At 42.4% G+C, this 19,686-nt stretch overlaps 1 protein-coding gene across 3 annotated transcripts in view; it reads right to left on the bottom strand.

Annotated features, from left to right (window-relative positions):
- rfx3 (regulatory factor X, 3 (influences HLA class II expression)) overlaps positions 1-19,686 on the bottom strand; it is a 70,311-nt gene that overhangs the window by 31,160 nt on the left and 19,465 nt on the right. For all 3 annotated transcript variants that reach the window (XM_063013932.1, XM_063013935.1, XM_063013934.1), the window contains exons 2-3: positions 4,841-4,965; positions 4,647-4,735 (exon numbers count right to left, since the gene is read on the bottom strand). In XM_063013932.1, coding sequence (XP_062870002.1) covers positions 4,647-4,735; positions 4,841-4,960 — 209 coding nt within the window. In that variant the 5' untranslated portion in view covers positions 4,961-4,965. The remainder of the gene's footprint in view (positions 1-4,646; positions 4,736-4,840; positions 4,966-19,686) is intronic.

Genomic DNA, 19,686 nt, shown 5'->3' with positions numbered 1-19,686 from the left:
CGCAGCAAAAGAGACAGTGGGTTTGTGAAACTTCCAATTAAGAGCGAGTTTAATCTTGTTAAAGACCTTTGAAGCCTCCACAAGTAATTCCAGGGAAACAGACATGAAGTGTTAAAATCGTACATCATGGTGCTGTTTAACAGTGCAGGGTTTTGTAAAACTGTGAGATTCTATTAACCTTTACCAGTTAATAAAACTGACTAACTAGCTGTCACTGTCCCCTTATGCACTAGAAGCACATGTGCTGGCTACAGGATCAAAAGTGACCACAGTACTAACAGACAATTCAGATTTGATCACTTGTAGTTTGAGGTCTAGATTAGCTGTGATCTATTTTTAAGCATTTGTGACTACACCCTAACCCTTTCCAAAGGTACATCCTATCTAACCGAGATGTTCACAAGTTATAAAATACTAGTCAGAGTCATGTCACGAGTCTTTAGGCTAGAGTCAGAGTCAAGACACAAGTCAATATAATTTACACAAAACATATATTGGAAATGTAGCATAGAAATAAACAAATAATCTATATGTTCAGATAAAAAAAAAAAACAGATTAGCGACTGTATTTTGCTGTTTTACTTAGTGCCTTTACTTTCCTAGTCATTGTGCAAATGAATGTAATTTCAGTAACAAGAAGTTACCAGTTAAAACTAAAAACTAAACTCATACGTTTTGTTTTCATTTCAAAACAAAAGCGCAATAAATCACGGCACAGCGGTCAAAATCCAAAACACAGCAAAAAAAAAAAATAACATAACCACTGCTTACCTTAGCTTATGTTCTTCCAGATGCTATTAAATTTATAACCGTGTGTCCCATTAGGAATATAATCCGTTATTTTGTAAATGTGCTTATAATTAAACTCCTACGAACTTCACCCGGTTGTGAAGTAAAACACGAACTCGTTAGAAAGTCAATCAAGCATTTAATTGACATTATCTGTGTGACACAAACTGAATAAATGCAAATAGCAGCATTTCTTACTAAAAATTTAAATCAGAAGGTCTGATTGGTTCAGAAAGTGGTAAATATATATATATATATATATATATATATATATATATACATACATACTGTATATACATACTGGTGCTGGTCATAAAATTAGAATATCATGAAAGTTGATTTATTTCAGTAATTCCATTCAAAAAGTGAAACTTGTATATTATATTAATTCATTACACACAGACTGATATATTTCAAATGTTTATTTCTTTTAATGTTGATGATTATAACTGACAACTAATGAAAACCCCAAATTCAGTATCTCAGAAAATTAGAATATTGTGACAAGGTACAATATTGAAGACACCTGGTGCCACACTCTAATCAGCTAATTAACTCAAAACACCTGCAAAGGCCTTTAAATGGTCCCTTAGTCTAGTTCTGTAGGCTACACAATCATGGGAAGACTGCTGACTTGACAGTTGTCCAAAAGACGACCATTGACACCTTGCACAAGGAGGGCAAGACACAAAAGGTCATTGCTAAAGAGGCTGGCTGTTCACAGAGCTCTGTGTCCAAGCACATTAATAGAGAGGCGAAGGAAAGGAAAAGATGTGGTAGAAAAAAAGTGTACAAGCAATAGGGATAACCGCACCCTGGAGAGGATTGTGAAACAAAACCCATTCAAAAATGTGGGGGAGATTCACAAAGAGTGGACTGCAGCTGGAGTCAGTGCTTCAAGAACCACCACGCACAGACGTATGCAAGACATGGGTTTCAGCTGTCGCATTCCTTGTGTCAAGCCACTCTTGAACAAGAGACAGCGTCAGAAGCGTCTCGCCTGGGCTAAAGACAAAAAGGACTGCTGAGTGGTCCAAAGTTATGTTCTCTGATGAAAGTAAATTTTGCATTACCTTTGGAAATCAAGGTCCCAGAGTCTGGAGGAAGAGAGGAGAGGTACAGAATCCATGTTGCTTGAGGTCCAGTGTAAAGTTTCCACAGTCAGTGATGGTTTGGAGTGCCATGTCATCTGCTGGTGTTGGTCCACTGTGTTTTCTGAGGTCCAAGGTGAACACAGCCGTCTACCAGGAAGTTTTAGAGCACTTCATGCTTCCTGCTGCTGACCAACTTTATGGAGATGCAGATTTCATTTTCCAACAGGACTTGGCACCTGCACACAGTGCCAAAGCTACCAGTACCTGGTTTAAGGACCATGGTATCCCTGTTCTTAATTGGCCAGCAAACTCGCCTGACCTTAACCCCATAGAAAATCTATGGGGTATTGTGAAGAGGAAGATGCGATACGCCAGACCCAACAATTCAGAAGAGCTGAAGGCCACGATCAGAGCAACCTGGGCTCTCATAACACCTGAGCAGTGCCACAGACTGATGGACTCCATGCCACGCCGCATTGCTGCAGTAATCCAGGCAAAAGGAGCCCCAACTAAGTATTGAGTGCTGAACATGCTCATACTTTTCATGTTCATACTTTTCAGTTGGCCAACATTTCTAAAAAATCCTTTTTTTGTATTGGTCTTAAGTAATATTCTAATTTTCTGAGATACTGAATTTGGGGTTTTCATTAGTTGTCAGTTACAATCATCAACATTAAAAGAAATAAACATTTGAAATATATCAGTCTGTGTGTAATGAATGAATATAATATACAAGTTTCACTTTTTGAATGGAATTACTGAAATAAATAAACTTTTTCATGATATTCTAATTTTATGACCAGCACCTATATACAGTATATATATATATACAGTGTATCACAAAAGTAAGTACACCCCTCACATTTCTGCAGATATTTAGGTATATCTTTTCATGGGACAACACTGACAAAATGACACTTTGACACAATGAAAAGTAGTCTGTGTGCAGCTTATATAACAGTGTAAATTTATTCTTCCCTCAAAATAACTCAATATACAGCCATTAATGTCTAAACCACCTGCAACAAAAGTGAGTACACCCCTAAGAGACTACACCCCTAAATGTCCAAATTGAGCACTGCTTGTCATTTTCCCTCCAAAATGTCATGTGATTTGTTAGTGTTACTAGGTCTCAGGTGTGCATAGGGAGCATGTGTGTTCAATTTAGTAGTACAGCTCTCACACTCTCTCATACTGGTCACTGAAAGTTCCAACATGGCACCTCATGGCAAAGAACTCTCTGAGGATCTTAAAAGACAAATTGTTGCGCTACATGAAGATGGCCAAGGCTACAAGAAGATTGCCAACACCCTGAAACTGAGCTGCAGCACAGTGGCCAAGATCATCCAGCGTTTTAAAAGAGCAGGGTCCACTCAGAACAGACCTCGCGTTGGTCGTCCAAAGAAGCTGAGTGCACGTGCTTAGCGTCACATCCAACTGCTGTCTTTGAAAGATAGGCGCAGGAGTGCTGTCAGCATTGCTGCAGAGATTGAAAAGGTGGGGGGTCAGCCTGTCAGTGCTCAGACCATACGCCGCACACTACATCAAATTGGTCTGCATGGCTGTCACCCCAGAAGGAAGCCTCTTCTGAAGTCTCTACACAAGAAAGCCCGCAAACAGTTTGCTGAAGACATGTCAACAAAGGACATGGATTACTGGAACCATGTCCTATGGTCTGATGAGACCAAGATTAGTTTGTTTGGTTCAGATGGTCTCAAGCATGTGTGACGGCAATCAGGTGAGGAGTACAAAGATAAGTGTGTCATGCCTACAGTCAAGCATGGTGGTGGGAATGCCATGGTCTGGGGCTGCATGAGTGCAGCAGGTGTTGGGGAGTTACATTTCATTGAGGGACACATGAACTCCAATATGTACTGTGAAATACTGAAGCAGAGCATGATCCCCTCCCTCCGGAAACTGGGTCGCAGGGCAGTGTTCCAGCATGATAATGACCCCAAACACACCTCTAAGACGACCACTGCTTTATTGAAGAGGCTGAGGGTAAAGGTGATGGACTGGCCAAGCATGTCTCCAGACCTAAACCCAATAGAACATATTTGGGGCATTCTCAAGCGGAAGGTGGAGGAGCGCAAAGTCTCGAATATCCGCCAGCTCCGTGATGTCGTCATGGAGGAGTGGAAAAGCATTCCAGTGGCAACCTGTGAAGCTCTGGTAAACTCCATGCCCAGGAGAGTTAAGGCAGTTCTGGGAAATAATGGTGGCCACACAAAATATTGACACTTCAGGAACTTTCACTAAGGGGTGTACTCACTTTTGTTGCCGGTGGTTTAGACATTAATGGCTGTATATTGAGTTATTTTGAGGGAAGAATAAATTTACACTGTTATATAAGCTGCACACAGACTACTTTTCATTGTGTCAAAGTGTCATTTTGTCAGTGTTGTCCCATGAAAAGATATACTGAAATATCTGCAGAAATGTGAGGGGTGTACTCACTTTTGTGATACACTGTATATGTATATGTATATGTATATGTATATATATATATATATATATATATACATAAAAATTGTCAGATGTAACTAATGTTAACACATGCTGACACTACGAACACTTGTTGTATACGAGTCATTTTTTCGAGTCAACGTCATTTGAAACGAGTCCGAGTCGAGTCTGAAGTTACTGTGTGTGCTATCGATTCTCGGCTATCTATTGAGGTCTCTAAAGGGTTTACTCTAAACTGGAAATTAAAATATCATTAGTAGGCATATAACACTGCAGGTCAAATCATTCAGAACTCACATGTTTCCGTTGGTATAGACGCCGCTGTTCTCCTCCACGTACTGAACCTGTTGTGGGTACACATGCTGGACCTGTTGAACAGTCTGTGCCTGTTAGAACAAAGAAACATTTATATACAACAATAAATCACCAGAATATACTTGGCTTGGATTAGCAGCATCATTTTCAAGCGTTGGGACAATATACAGCCTCACCTGTTGCTGGACGGGCACCTGAGAGGGCACCTGCTGGGTGTTGACAGCAGGCTGCACAGGCACGCTGGTCTGAAGGGGCACTGTGGATGAGGAGTCAGCGCCTGCCTCTGGGGTTTGCATGGCGCCTTTAAAAGAGACAGAAATATGACATGACATCATTAAGATTTGTTCTTGGTTTGAGTGATTGATCAAGCTTTAAGGTTCTGAGGCTGAAGCAGAGGTTTATTTCCACAACAGTCTCTAAGCCCATAGCAATGGAAACCAGTCAGGCCATCCCAAATCCACACATGCTATAATTAACAAGGCAGTTTCACCTGCAGAACTGCTGCTTACTGGATGTTTTACCCCCAGCAACATTGTGTGTAAACACTAGAAACTCTTGTGTCTCAAAAGCCTCAGGCTAAGGATCAACTGGTTAACCAACACACAACACATAAGTCATTGTTATTACTTTATTTGATCCGAGAGTGAAGCTTCAGACTCGCCCTCACTCACCCTCAGTGTGTATAAACCCAGGTACGTGTTTAAATTTATCTGGCGTACATAGTGAAGCATTTTGAGCTTTGTTTATTGCAAGACTAAGTGCATATTGCGCGTATCTAAGCCATCGGAATGCACTTGCTAAGCGGCAAGCCTAAACAACTGTGATTATTCCTACACAGTTTTGTACAAATGTTCTAGTTTAAAAAAAAAAAAGCTCAAAGTCTGGAGATGTTAAAAAATGTCATTTGACTCAATATTTGATTCATCTAACTAAAAGAAAAATACTAAGATTTGTTACTGGTTTGTGTGATCAAGGTTCTGAGGCTGAAGCAGGAGTTTCCTACTTCCACAACAGCCTCTAAACCAGTGGCGATTTCTCTAAGACTGCAAGGGAAGCTCAGCTTCCCCTAAAATGTCAAAAATTAAATGGTCAAATGTGTACAGTCGTGTTAACATTTCATTGACTACAAATGCGTTAGAACACGTTCATCTCGAAGACGAGTTCGTTCAGAATCAGCTACTTATCACAAATCGACTGACTCGATTATGTTAACTCCCGTAGCATCAATGCATTTGCCCGTAGAAGCTGAGCGTCTATTCACTTCAATGGAACGTTTTTTTTCACTCGCCGGTCATTGGATAAATGCCACGATTTTGTCCCGCCCCCGGACGCTGAGCGTCTCTGGGGGTGAATGGAGCTGTGGGCGGGTCTGGACGCGGAGCTTCTGCAAGATGATTGGAGGATCAGTCAAAAGGCTGAATCCCGTTTTGATTGACAGCTATTCTGAGATCTACACCGTCACTTAATCACTGGGAGCTTCAGTCCCATCGCGAGTGAAGTCGAAAGACAAACTGCAAACCCATTTCTTGGTATTTGCTTGGTGAAATTACTTGACCATTTCCATTGTTCATTGTGTAAATAAAACACACTCATAGTATTTGTTTCAGGACACTGGTCAAGTCCCTGGAAAAGACGCCTACTTGGTACGATAGGATCACAGGCCATTTTCTTGAAAAGGAACGGAGGGCAGAATTTATGTATAAATAAATTGACAAATTTTATGATGTAAGCCGACAATGAGCTTCCCCTCTTTGAAAGACCAGCAGCCGCCACTGCTCTAAACCCATGGCAATGGCAACCAGTCAGGTCATCCCACATCCACACATGCTCTAATTAACAGAGCGGTTTTAACTGCAGAACTGCTGCTTACTGGATGTTTCACCCCCAGCACCATAGTGTGCGAAAACTAGAGACTCTTGTGTCTCAAAAGCCTCAGGCTAAGAATGATTACGATCAACCGGTTAACCAACAGCCAGCACATAAGTCATTGTTCGACTAACTGTGGCAGGTGAATCAATCATTTATATTCTTTACACATACCTGACTCTTGATTTGATCCGAGAGTGAAGCTACAGACCCGCCCTTACCCACCCTCAGTGTGTTAAAATTTATGTAGACAAAGAGTGCTGCACTTTTTATTTATTTATTAGGATTGATTGTTTTTTTTTGTTTATGTATTTTCTCCCCTTTTTCTCCCTTTTAGCGTGTCCAATTGCCCGATTGCATCATGCTTCCTTCTCCACCAATGCCGATCCCTGCTCTGATTGAGGAGAACGAAGCTAACCCACGCCCCCTCCGACACGTGGGCAGCATGCCGTATGCATCTCATCACCTACACTTTGACGAGTGCAGTGCAGCTCAGCGTTGTGTACGGAGACACACAACCTGACAGCACTCTTTTCTCATCTCTGTGCAGGCACCATCAATCAGCCAGCAGAGGTCGTAATTGCACCAGTCATGAGAGAGGGAGAACAGGCCAATCGTTGTTCATGGGGCTGCTCAGCCTAGCCGGCAATGTATTCGAGATCCCAAGCTCTGGTTCCAGTGTGTGTTTTACCGCTGCGCCACCTGAGCGGCCATTTATTAGGATTTTAACGTCATGTTTTACACTTGGTTACATTAATGACAGGAACAGTAGTTACTGGTTACACAAGATCATCAGTTCAAGTCTTTAATGTCAAAGACAGTCAACAATTTTGGATTTTGTAACTTGCATGTCTTTGGACTGTGGGAGGAAACCGAAGCTCCCAGAGGAAACACACAAAAAAGACCTGGACCGCTCCACAAGGGAATCAAACCCAGGTCCTTCTTGCTGTAAGGCAACAGTGCTACCCACCGGCGGTGCACTTCTAATTCGAACAGAACGACTTCTTCATACGTCATTTAGAGCTTAAACGACTATACTATTAGGCTGCATTTACAAGATACGTGGCTGTGTCTGCTTGTCATCTTATACTAACGGGACTAACGTTCTCAGGAAAACCTTGAACAAATTGGCTGCAACTCTATCAGTTATTAGCATGTTCAGTTAGCTGTAATGAACTGTTCTTCCAAGTTGACGTTCTGGATGCTGAACTGTTTGGCGGTTATTAGTTAGCAGTGGACTAATCGTTAATAATTAAAAGAAATTGGCAAAATCTGCATCCCTACCTCGGACCCCAGTACTTACTAAAATACTTAAAGTAACACAATCTGGCAACAGGTTAGCACACCAGTGCTGATATCTTAAACTCAAGTTTGAATCTCAGCTCTGCTCTTGGCAAACCAGGCAACTATACACACAATGATTGGGATTGGCAGAGGGGATTCCTTATAACCGCAGCAATTGTGGCCCCTGCTGGCTGCCTGCACAAAGGCAGGGGATAATGGAGATCCCTGTGTGACTCTCCGTGCGCCATACAGATCTCTATATGAACCTGCCTCATGCAGGTGAAAAAGAAGCGCTCAGCTACTGCACGTGTTTTAGGGGGTGTGTGTTAATTACAGCTCTCCTTGGTCAGGAGTGGAGGTCTAGAGCATAAGAGAAAGCATTTGAGTAACTAGATATGACTAAATTGGGAGGAAAATTGGGGAAAAACTGCAATGCTCAGTGCCGGTCCCAGGTTTGGATAAAATAAGGAGAAATTTGAGCTCAAATCATGTATGCAGACCAGAATAATGCACTGTGGCAATTCCCAAACATACAGGAGTGACCAAAATAAAACAATTGTATTATGTACAAATGTAACTTCAATTAAAATATGCATGAAAGCATCAGTTTCAAGACTTTGCAGAGCGAAACACCGTGTAACTTAAACGAATACAGTATAATATAATTACTAGGGATGCATCAATACCATTTTTTCCCAACCGAGTACAAGTACAAGTACATTTTTGTACTTGCCGATACCGATACCAATACCTATTGGATCAGATATCTGACATGCTAGAAAACTCGATGAGCCAGTTGGATCAAGTTGTTGGATAGTTCACACTTAGCGATCGAGAGCCAAGTTTTGATCGCAGAGCGAACGCCGAGTTGCTCCCGAGCCGGCAAATCTAGCGCCGACCAGTCGCAGAGCGAAAATCAGTGTAGTGTGAACCAGGCATAACGCAGCAACGTGCACTAGGCACACGGTATCGAATGTTTAGTATCGGAGCCTCGTTTGCGAGTACAAGTTAATGAGCGCGGTATCGGGCAAATACCCGATACCAGTATCGGTACTCGTGCATCTCTAATATTTACAGAATGAAATGAATTAATACAAGAAGCTTTTTACCATTTCCTATATGAACGAGTGTCAATGCTGGAAATGCAGCAGAACATTTGACTCGATGCTGCTCTGAGCATCTCGTTTATTCAAGCGGGGCTTTTATTTGCATAATGCACTACCTCTCTTAATTCACTGCCGCTATGCGCAATAAAAATACGCTCTTACGAGTCCAATTCATAAGAACTACCTAGTTAAATCATCTTGCAGAAGCATGTGAGGGCTCCGTGCTCGTTCTGTTAATGATCTGCTATTGCGACTCATTAAAGCATTTTATCCCTAATTTAGGGGAGAAAAAGCCCACCAAGAACTTGCAGCTAAAATCAAATTAGGCAAAGGTAATGATTAAAAATTACCTTCTTTGCCCATGCCTCGTTTATCTCCTGATTGAAGCCGCAGCCTAAACGCACTGACGCACAAACGCAGTGTAAACGGAGGACGGAGGAGAAATAGCAGTGAGAGAGAGAGAGAGGGCTTATCTGTCCTCGTCCATCTGCTCAAGCCTGAAGACTCAAAAACACCTGCTCCAGCTGTGCTAATCCACTGTAGTAGCAACCCTGACTCAGTACTCAATAACAAGCCTTTCATTTTTTTTTAGTTAATTTTTTTATCAACTGCAAGACAGAAATACCCTGGACAAGACACCAATACATCACAGGGCTATGAGCCCCCCTCATCAAAAGATAAAACACAGCCAATAATGTCTGTGAAGATACCCAGTCAATTATTACAAGTCTATGAAGTACCAATAGAACTGCAAGGTAATTAAGCTTTTTTTTTTAGAAAAGAATTGAATAGAATGCTTTTATTTGTCATTTATACATACACAGTACAATGGAATTCTTTTTCCGCGTATTTACATGTTCGGCATTTCGCAGACGCTCTTATCCAGAGCGACTTGCTTATCGCAGTTCATTATCCCAGAAAGCTGGGGTCAGAGCGCAGGGTCAGCCATTGTATGGCACCCCTACAGCTGAGAGAATTAAAGGCCTTGATCAAGGTCCCAACAGTGGCTGCATGACCGAGCTGACTGGTAGTTATTGGTTAGACAACATTCATCGGTTCACAAGTTTTAAGGCAAACACAGTCATGGGCAATTTTGTATCTCCAATTTACCTCACTTGCATGTCTTTAGACTGTGGGAAGAAACCGGAGCTCCCGGAGGAAATCCACGCAGACACGGGGAGAACGTGCAGACTCCACACAGAAAGGACCCGGACCGCCCCATCTGGGGATCAAACCCAGGACCTTGCTGTGAGGCAACAGTGCTACACACTGAGCCACGAACGGTTTAATACATTAGCTCACCACGGAGTGTGTTTAAGCTCAAATCTCAGCAGCGATTCTGACCTGGCCAGGTTAGCTAGGGGGAGGGGAAAAAAACCTTTGCCTTTGACTAAAATGATCATTTTACATTTACATTTTCTGCATTTAGCAGACGCTCTTATCCAGAGCGACTTACAGAAGTGCTTCCATAGTAAACATTTCATTTCTCAAGTATTAGTAAACAGTCAAAGAACACAAATCTGCTGAAACCTTGTAGAACCAAAGTTTTTTTTTGTTTTTTTGTTTTTTAAATGGAAGAAAAGTGTTAGTAAAATAAGTACAAGTCAGCTGAAGTGCTTAGTAAAAAGGTGGGTTTTTAATCTTTTTTTAAAGACAGCAAGAGACTCAGATGTTCGGACAGACAGAGGAAGTTCGTTCCACCACTTGGGTGCCAGTACAGAGAAGAGCCTTGATGCTTGTCTTCCTTTAGTCCTGGGTGGAGGATCAAGTCGAGCGAGACTAGTGGCTCGGAGGTTGCGTGGTACAGAGCGGGGTTTGATTAGACCACGAAGGTAGCTTGGGGCTGGTCCATTTTTGGCTTTGTAGGCGAGCATCAGTGTTTTAAACTGAATGCGTGCAGCTACAGGAAGCCAGTGCAGAGAACGCAGCAGTGGGGTGACGTGACAGTGTTTGGGCTGGTTAAAAACCAAGGGTTTAATAGTGGACATGGGAGCTCCTGCCAGGAGGGAGTTGCAGTAGTCCAACCGTGAGATTACAAGTGATTGGACCAGAATCTGGGTAGCTTCCCTGGAGAGAAATGGTCGAATCTTCCTGATGTTGTACAGGAGGAACCGGCACGATCTTGTCATGTTGGCTATATAAGGAGAGAAGGACAGCTGGTTATCCAGGATCAGTCATACACCCCTGAGCAATAGGTGTAGCCAAAACAACAGACCTAAATAATTATGGGGTGCCAGAATACTTTTGGAAGTAGTGTTCTTAATGCTGTTTACCAAGATATATTTACTCAGTTGATGTTTAGATGATACTGGTAATCCACACCTCTATAGGTTTTTGAATTACTTAAGACTGGGTAAATGTAAAGATCACAATATCATTCTCATTTTAATACCTATAATACCCTCAAATCCAATTGTGTGCTGTGGATTGGGGGCATTTTTAAAACAATGGAGACAAACATTTTGCCGCACAGATTGTCAAGTGATGGGCAAGAAAGACTAATTACTTATTTGGATCACACCTAAGCCATGCAAACAGTAATTAACACTAATTGGGGGAGGGGTATTGCTGACCCTTGATGTTAACTGGTTAATTGTATCTTAAAGTATACCCGTCTGGAAGATCCTACACTTACTCAAATTATTTATTCATTTTTCCCTTAATTTGTCCAGCACTGGTGCATCTGATTAAACATACTGGACTCCCCTGATGCGAGGAAAATGTAAACATCATGTTTAGAGAGCTGATTGAATTCCAGCTTTTTGATCACACGTCGCAGCTGTGCTTGCATTGTCTGCGTGAACTGACGCAGGCTTCTTTACACGTTCTAAATGCACAGCCACGTTGAATGGAGCCTTCTCTGTGTCCGGAGCAATAAAGGCGGTTAATAATTAAGCATTTTTGAGCCTGGGTCTCACGCTTCTCGTAGGAAACGGCTTCAGGCTGGGCGAGATTACGAATCTAGCCTAAGCGTTTATTACCACGTCCGTGATTCATCGATCGGCCTACGGAGCTAGGGAGGGGAAGCGAGCTGCATCGTGATCCGCCGTAGAAAAGTGTTTGTGTTTACGACACGTGAAGACGGTGAGGGAGCTGCCACACCAATGCAAATAGGACAGGTGCGCAGAGCAGAGCGAGAGCAACACGGAGTGAGAGAGTACGAGATGACTAAGCCCTTCCAGTGTCATCAAGAGCTTCAGGTTCAGGCTAAATAAACCCAGGATGAGGCTGGAAAGCTTTATTACACCCGAGGTCTCTCCTGGCTAATTATACCCGCGCTGTACTCCTGACAGCCGAGAGACTCTCCCTTGTGGCTGAATGCATGGCAACCCCTTCCTCCCCCCTCCTCACCTCCAACTCATTGTTTACCTGAAGGATACAGGTGGTTGTGCATTTATCTGGTTTATATATATATATACATACACATATATACCACCTACTTGTTTCTTCACTCACTGTCCATTTTATCAGCTCCACTTACCATATAGGAGCACTTTGTAGTTCTACAATTACTGACTGTAGTCCATAAGTTTCTCTGCATGCTTCGTTAGCCCCCTTTCATACTGTTCTTCAATAGTCAGGACTCTCCCAGGACCACTACAGAGCAGGTATTATTTAGGTGGTGGATCATTCTCAGCACTGCAGTGACACCGACATGGTTGTCATGTGTTAGTATGTGTTGTGCTGGTATGAGTGGATCAGACTCAGCAGCACTGCTGGAGTTTTTAAATACCGTGTCCACTCACTGTCCATTCTATTAGTCACTCCTACCTAGTTGGTCCACCTTGTAAATGTCAAGTCAGAGACGATCTCTCATCTATTGCTGCCGTTTGAGTTGGTCATCTTCTAGGACACTGCCTACAGGGCGCTGTTGGCTGGATATTTTTGGTTGGTGGACTTATTGCAGTCCAGCAGAGACAGTGAGGTGTTTAAAACCTCCAGCAACGCTGCTGTGTCTGATCCAGTCATACCAGCACAACACACACTAACACACCACCACCATGTCAGTGTCACTGCAGTGCTGAGAATGACCCACCACCCAAATAATACCGACTGTGTAGTGGTGCTGGGAGAGTCCTGACCATTGAAGAACAGCATGAAAGGGGGCTAACAAAGCATGCAGAGAAACAGATGGACTACAGTCAGTAATTGTAGAACTACAAAGTGCTTGTATATGGTAAGTGGAGCTGATAAAATGGACAGTGAGTGTAGAAACAAGGAGGTGGTTTTAATGTTATGGTTGATCTGAGTATATAAATATATTTGTGTTTTTTTTGTAATTGGAAGAAATTTTAAATGGTCATTAATACAGGAAATGTTTGGATACTGTGTAAGCACAGTGTACTTTTTATAGCTTTTATTTTTCGTTTTACACACACTGAGCAAAGTTTAGTTAGGACGAGGTCCATCATTCTACCTGAAAATTAAATATATTAAAATACAATACAGTGTCAGGCCTGCTTATAAGCAAGTTCAGGTCTTCCAGCAGCAAGCATTGCAAACAGGTATTAAAATCATTATATAAAATTAGTTACATGCTTTAAACATGGTGCTCATGTAGTACAACGGTAAAATATACTCGCCCACTAACTCTTATTACCAGTCTACATAGACGTGATTGGCTATGCCTGATAAATGGAGTTTAGGGAGGAGATGTGGCAGTTGGGGAAGAGCCAAGCCATTGGTAGGTGCACTTGTCAGTGTGCTCTCAGTGCAGGTCCCACGCCCAGATGAAATAAGGAGGTTTGCATAAGGAAGGACATCCGGCATTAAAACTGTGCCAGCAGAAAAATCAGACATGCAAACCAGAATGATCTTCTGGACAGTGGTAGCCTAGTGGGTAGAGCTTTGGGCTATCAATTGAAAGGTTAATGCTCTGCCATGCAGCCACTGTTGGGCCCTTGAGCAAGGCCCTTAACCCTCTCAGCTCCAGGGGCACTGTACTATGGCTGACCCTGCGCTCTGACCTCAGCTTCCAAACAAGCTGAGATATGCAAAGAAAGAATTAGATTGTACTGTACACGTGTATATGTATATACAGGTCCTTCTCAAAAAATTAGCATATTGTGATGAAGTTCATTATTTTCCATAATGTAATGATAAAAATTAAACTTTCATATATTTTAGATTCATTGCACACCAACTGAAATATTTCAGGTCTTTTATTGTTTTAATACTGATGATTTTGGCATACAGCTCATGAAAACCCAAAATTCCTATCTCAAAAAATTAGCATATTTCATCCGACCAATAAAAGAAAAGTGTTTTTAATACAAAAAAAGTCAACCTTCAAATAATTATGTTCAGTTATGCACTCAATACTTGGTCGGGAATCCTTTTGCAGAAATGACTGCTTCAATGCGGCGTGGCATGGAGGCAATCAGCCTGTGGCACTGCTGAGGTGTTATGGAGGACCAGGATGCTTCGATAGCGGCCTTAAGCTCATCCAGAGTGTTGGGTCTTGTGTCTCTCAACTTTCTCTTCACAATATCCCACAGATTCTCTATGGGGTTCAGGTCAGGAGAGTTGGCAGGCCAATTGAGCACAGTAATACCATGGTCAGTAAACCATTCATTAGTGGTTTTGGCACTGTGAGCAGGTGCCAGGTCGTGCTGAAAAATGAAATCTTCATCTCCATAAAGCTTTTCAGCAGATGGAAGCATGAAGTGCTCCAAAATCTCCTGATAGCTAGCTGCATTGACCCTGCCCTTGATAAAACACAGTGGACCAACACCAGCAGCTGACATGGCACCCCAGACCATCACTGACTGTGGGTACTTGACACTGGACTTCAGGCATTTTGGCATTTCCTTCTCCCCAGTCTTCCTCCAGACTCTGGCACCTTGATTTCCAAAAACAGTACTTTGGACCACTGAGCAACAGTCCAGTGCTGCTTCTCTGTAGCCCAGGTCAGGCGCTTCTGCCGCTGTTTCTGGTTCAAAAGTGGCTTGACCTGGGGAATGCGGCACCTGTAGCCCATTTCCTGCACACGCCTGTGCACGGTGGCTCTGGATGTTTCTACTCCAGACTCAGTCCACTGCTTCCGCAGGTCCCCCAAGGTCTGGAATCGGCCCTTCTCCACAATCTTCCTCAGGGTCCGGTCACCTCTTCTCGTTGTGCAGCGTTTTCTGCCACACTTTTTCCTTCCCACAGACTTCCCACTGAGGTGCCTTGATACAGCACTCTGGGAACAGCCTATTCGTTCAGAAATTTCTTTCTGTGTCTTACCCTCTTGCTTGAGGGTGTCAATGATGGCCTTCTGGACAGCAGTCAGGTCGGCAGTCTTACCCATGAATGCAGTTTTGAGTAATGAACCAGGCTGGGAGTTTTTAAAAGCCTCAGGAATCTTTTGCAGGTGTTTAGAGTTAATTCGTTGATTCAGATGATTAGGTTAATAGCTCGTTTAGAGAACCTTTTCATGATATGCTAATTTTTTGAGATAGGAATTTTGGGTTTTCATGAGCTGTATGCCAAAATCATCAGTATTAAAACAATAAAAGACCTGAAATATTTCAGTTGGTGTGCAATGAATCTAAAATATATGAAAGTTTAATTTTTATCATTACATTATGGAAAATAATGAACTTTATCACAATATGCTAATTTTTTGAGAAGGACCTGTATATGACAAAAAAGCCATTCTATTCTATTCTGTGATGACCCCCACATATGGGAGCAGCCAGGAAAGAAAAAGACATGCTTCAAACCTTGTGGCAATGCCTTTCCAGTTCCAGCATGTTCCAGAAAGACATGGTTTGACCAGTTCAATGTGGGGGGGAAATAACATGCAGAGGCCCAACCTCCTGGTAGCTCAGTGGTTAAGGTATTGGACTTCTAATCATACAGTTACTAGTTGAAGCCCCACTATTCCCACTACTGAACAAGGCTCTTAACCCTCAATTGCTCGAATTGTATTCAGTAATAAAGTCGCTTTGGATAAAAGCATCTGCTAAATGCTGCAAATGTAAATGTAATGGTCAGGATGAATTGGAGCATCTATTGCAAGCCAGGCTATCATAAGTATCTGACCTTACATATACTGCTGTCAGAATCAGCCCAAATTTAGATTGTGGACAGTTTTCCACGAAGAGTTGTTGGACGTAGAAGTACATGGATTTGGGATGGGACGCCCAATAGCTTCTGTTCAGGTGTCCACATAATTTTGGCCATATAGTAAAAGTATATGCAGAATCCCCAAACATACTCCATATACAAGCAGTCAAAAGTTAACATACACATAAGGGAGCTGGCCTGTTTCTAACAGCAGTTTCATCTACACATAACCAGTTTATTACACAGACCTACTGGGTTGGACCCTCTTAGCTCTCAGAATAGCCTCAATTCTTTGTAGCATGAATACATGTAGCATGAAGTGTTGGAAACAGACCAAACAACTTCAAGGACTATGTTGACTTGAGTGCAACCTTACAAGTGTTTATCATGTCCCAAAGCTGCTTTGTAGGATGTGAAGCCGGTGACGGGAAAGGCCAGTAATGTTCTGCAAAGCCTGAATTATTTTCATGGAACCAGTCCGAGATGGCGTCGAGATGGCACAGAGCAGTGCCATGCTGGAAATCATTCCATAAAGTGAATGCACATTCCTAACTGAAATACTCATGCTCATCTGGTATTAAGGTCACCATGCATGTCAACAAAAGAAAATCTACCAAGTTCCATTGCATCACCAACATCCTAAAATGTGAGGGTGGGCAGACAAAGGCCATACATTTCAGCAATGTATGCCAAAGTTAAATCTTATGATCTAAAGGTGACATCAGAAATCAATATTCCTCAGAGAAACAGACTTCAGATACCTCAGAGAGGTCTTTGCTTTTGTAGATCAGCCTTAAGGTTGAGCCTTTATGTTTTGAGATGTTTACTATTGTACAGTAACCTTACTGTAGTCAGCTAAAACCAGTCTGGCTATTCTTATTTAATGTCTCACTTAACAAGGCATTTTGCCTGAAGAACTGCCACTCACTTGATGTTTTTGATGTGTGCCATGTACTATTTCTTTAATACACTTAAGCCAAGATCAGTAGTTTCTGATATACTCAAACCAGCCTTCTGGTGCCAACATCATGATGCATTGAAAGTAATTCAAACTACATGATTGGCTGATTATAGTAAAAAAAAATAAAAAAAAAATAAAAAAATAAAAATAAAAAAAATAAATAAAAAGCATTTGCTATGTTTTGTATAGCTTGCTTGCTTAAAGTATTTTGATACTCAGAGCTCTAATATGCGAATCCTATGAAAAAAAAAATACGGACAAATGCGACTGGAACCCACCTCATGTTTTGGTGTTTTTACACTAAAATCAGTCTACAACCTTTTTAGGAAGGAAACTTCGGATTACTTAATTCTGCAGGTCAGGCCGACTTCTGTTTGTCATGCCACATAAAGCCTCCAAACAAAGGCCACCTGCTCCCTGCCTGGCCTGATGGTGGAAAACTTGCCATAAACAGACACCTGCCCGCTACTCCTGTGCTCCTCTGCCCCCTCCGCTCTTGTCCCGAAGGACCTCTGCACCTTCCCCGCATTCAGACGCTCCCCCGTGGCCCACTTAAGAGCCGTACTCGGTCGGCCTCGAAAGCCAAGCGCTAACAAAGGGCCGAGAGGAGGGCAGTGTTGGTTCTCCGTCTCGCCCCTCCCTCTTTCCACACATGCATACAGAGAACTCCGTACCCCCTTCGGAGGCTTCGTCATGCACAACCCCCTTTGTATCAGTTTTGTTCCCTGAATGAAAGGTTGAGTCGAATGCATCCACATGAGGAGTTGGTTAGGCTGGCAGATCTACTGTAGTGTGCGATGCTAAACCCCCCGCCCCATCCCCGACAACCACTTCCCATTTAATGCAAGCACACCGTTACTGTATTCGCTTGTTAAGTGTGAGGTCACGCGTCATTTCTGGGGCCAAACGAACCTTTAATCGCAAACGCAAACAACTATGGCTAAACCTGTGAACCTATATATACTGTATATATATATATATATATATATATATATATATATATATATATATATATATATATATATATTGCACTAATTGTATTGTTCTATGTTTATTGTCATAAATATTTTCTGTTTGGTTAAAGAATACTTATTTGAGGTGGAGACTTGGTATTTCAACTATTGATTATTTTTCCTGGTAATCAATGTATGCTGTTATTCATTAGTCCTCTTTGGTTAGCCTGCGGAGGGCAGAATTGTACTGACTCTATTTACTGACAATATACAGGGGTTGGACAAAATAACTGAAACACCTGGTTTTAGACCACAATAATTTATTAGTATGGTGTAGGGCCTCCTTTTACGGCCAATACAGCGTCAATTCGTCTTGGAAATGACATATACAAGTCCTGCACAGTGGTCAGGGGGATTTTAAGCCATTCTTCTTGCAGGATAGTGGCCAGGTCACTATGTGATGCTGGTGGAGGAAAACGTTTCCTGACTCGCTTCTCCAAAACACCCCAAAGTGGCTCAATAATATTTAGATCTGGTGACTGTGCAGGCCATGGGAGATGTTCAACTTCACTTTCATGTTCATCAAACCAATCTTTCACCAGTCTTGCTGTGTGTATTGGTGCATTGTCATCCTGATACACGGCACCGCCATTGGATGCACATGGTCCTCCAGAATGGTTCGGTAGTCCTTGGCAGTGACGCGCCCATCTAGCACAAGTATTGGGCCAAGGGAATGCAGCCCAAACCATCACTGATCCACCCCCATGCTTCACTCTGGGCATGCAACAGTCTGGGTGGTACGCTTCTTTGGGGCTTCTCCACACCGTAACTCTCCCGGATGTGGGGAAAACAGTAAAGGTGGACTCATCAGAGAACAATACATGTTTCACATTGTCCACAGCCCAAGATTTGCACTCCTTGCACCATTGAAACCGACGTTTGGCATTGGCACGAGTGACCAAAGGTTTGGCTATAGCAGCCCGACACCGTGTATATTGACCCTGTGGAGCTCCCGACGGACAGTTCTGGTGGAAACAGGAGAGTTGAGGTGCACATTTAATTCTGCCGTGATTTGGGCAGCCGTGGTTTTATGTTTTTGGATACAATCCGGGTTAGCACCCGAACATCCCTTTCAGACAGCTTCCTCTTGCGTCCACAGTTAATCCTGTTGGATGTGGTTTGTCCTTCTTGGTGGTATGCTGACATTACCCTGGATACCGTGGCTCTTGATACATCACAAAGACTTGCTGTCTTGGTCACAGATGCGCCAGCAAGACGTGCACCAACAATTTGTCCTCTTTTGAACTCTGGTATGTCACCCATAATGTTGTGTGCATTGCAATATTTTGAGCAAAACTGTGCTCTTACCCTGCTAATTGAACCTTCACACTCTGCTCTTACTGGTGCAATGTGCAATTTGAAGATTGGCCACCAGACTGGTCCAATTTAGCCATGAAACCTCCCACACTAAAATGACAGGTGTTTCAGTTATTTTGTCCAACCCCTGTATATCAAATATACGGAAAGAAAGAGGACGTGGAGCAACAGATTTTTGATCGAAGTTTTGTTCGTTATACGCCAATTGCGAACATAGTGAGTTTTTATTTTGTTTTTATAAGAAACTTGGACTAATGGATAAGTCAATGTAAGAAGAAAGTTAAAATAAATTCTGTTTGTGGAAAACTTAAGGAACTCTGTGTTGCTGTCGCTGGAAATTGGATTTACAAACATTACACGAGTCATAAATGTCTAGTCCTTCTCAATAGCGGTCTGGACGAGAAAAAGTCTTATTATATATA

Source organism: Trichomycterus rosablanca, chromosome 18 (genome assembly GCF_030014385.1).
Source record: "Trichomycterus rosablanca isolate fTriRos1 chromosome 18, fTriRos1.hap1, whole genome shotgun sequence".
Classification (NCBI taxonomy): Eukaryota; Metazoa; Chordata; class Actinopteri; order Siluriformes; family Trichomycteridae; genus Trichomycterus; species Trichomycterus rosablanca.
This window is presented reverse-complemented; position numbering and strand designations above follow the sequence as displayed.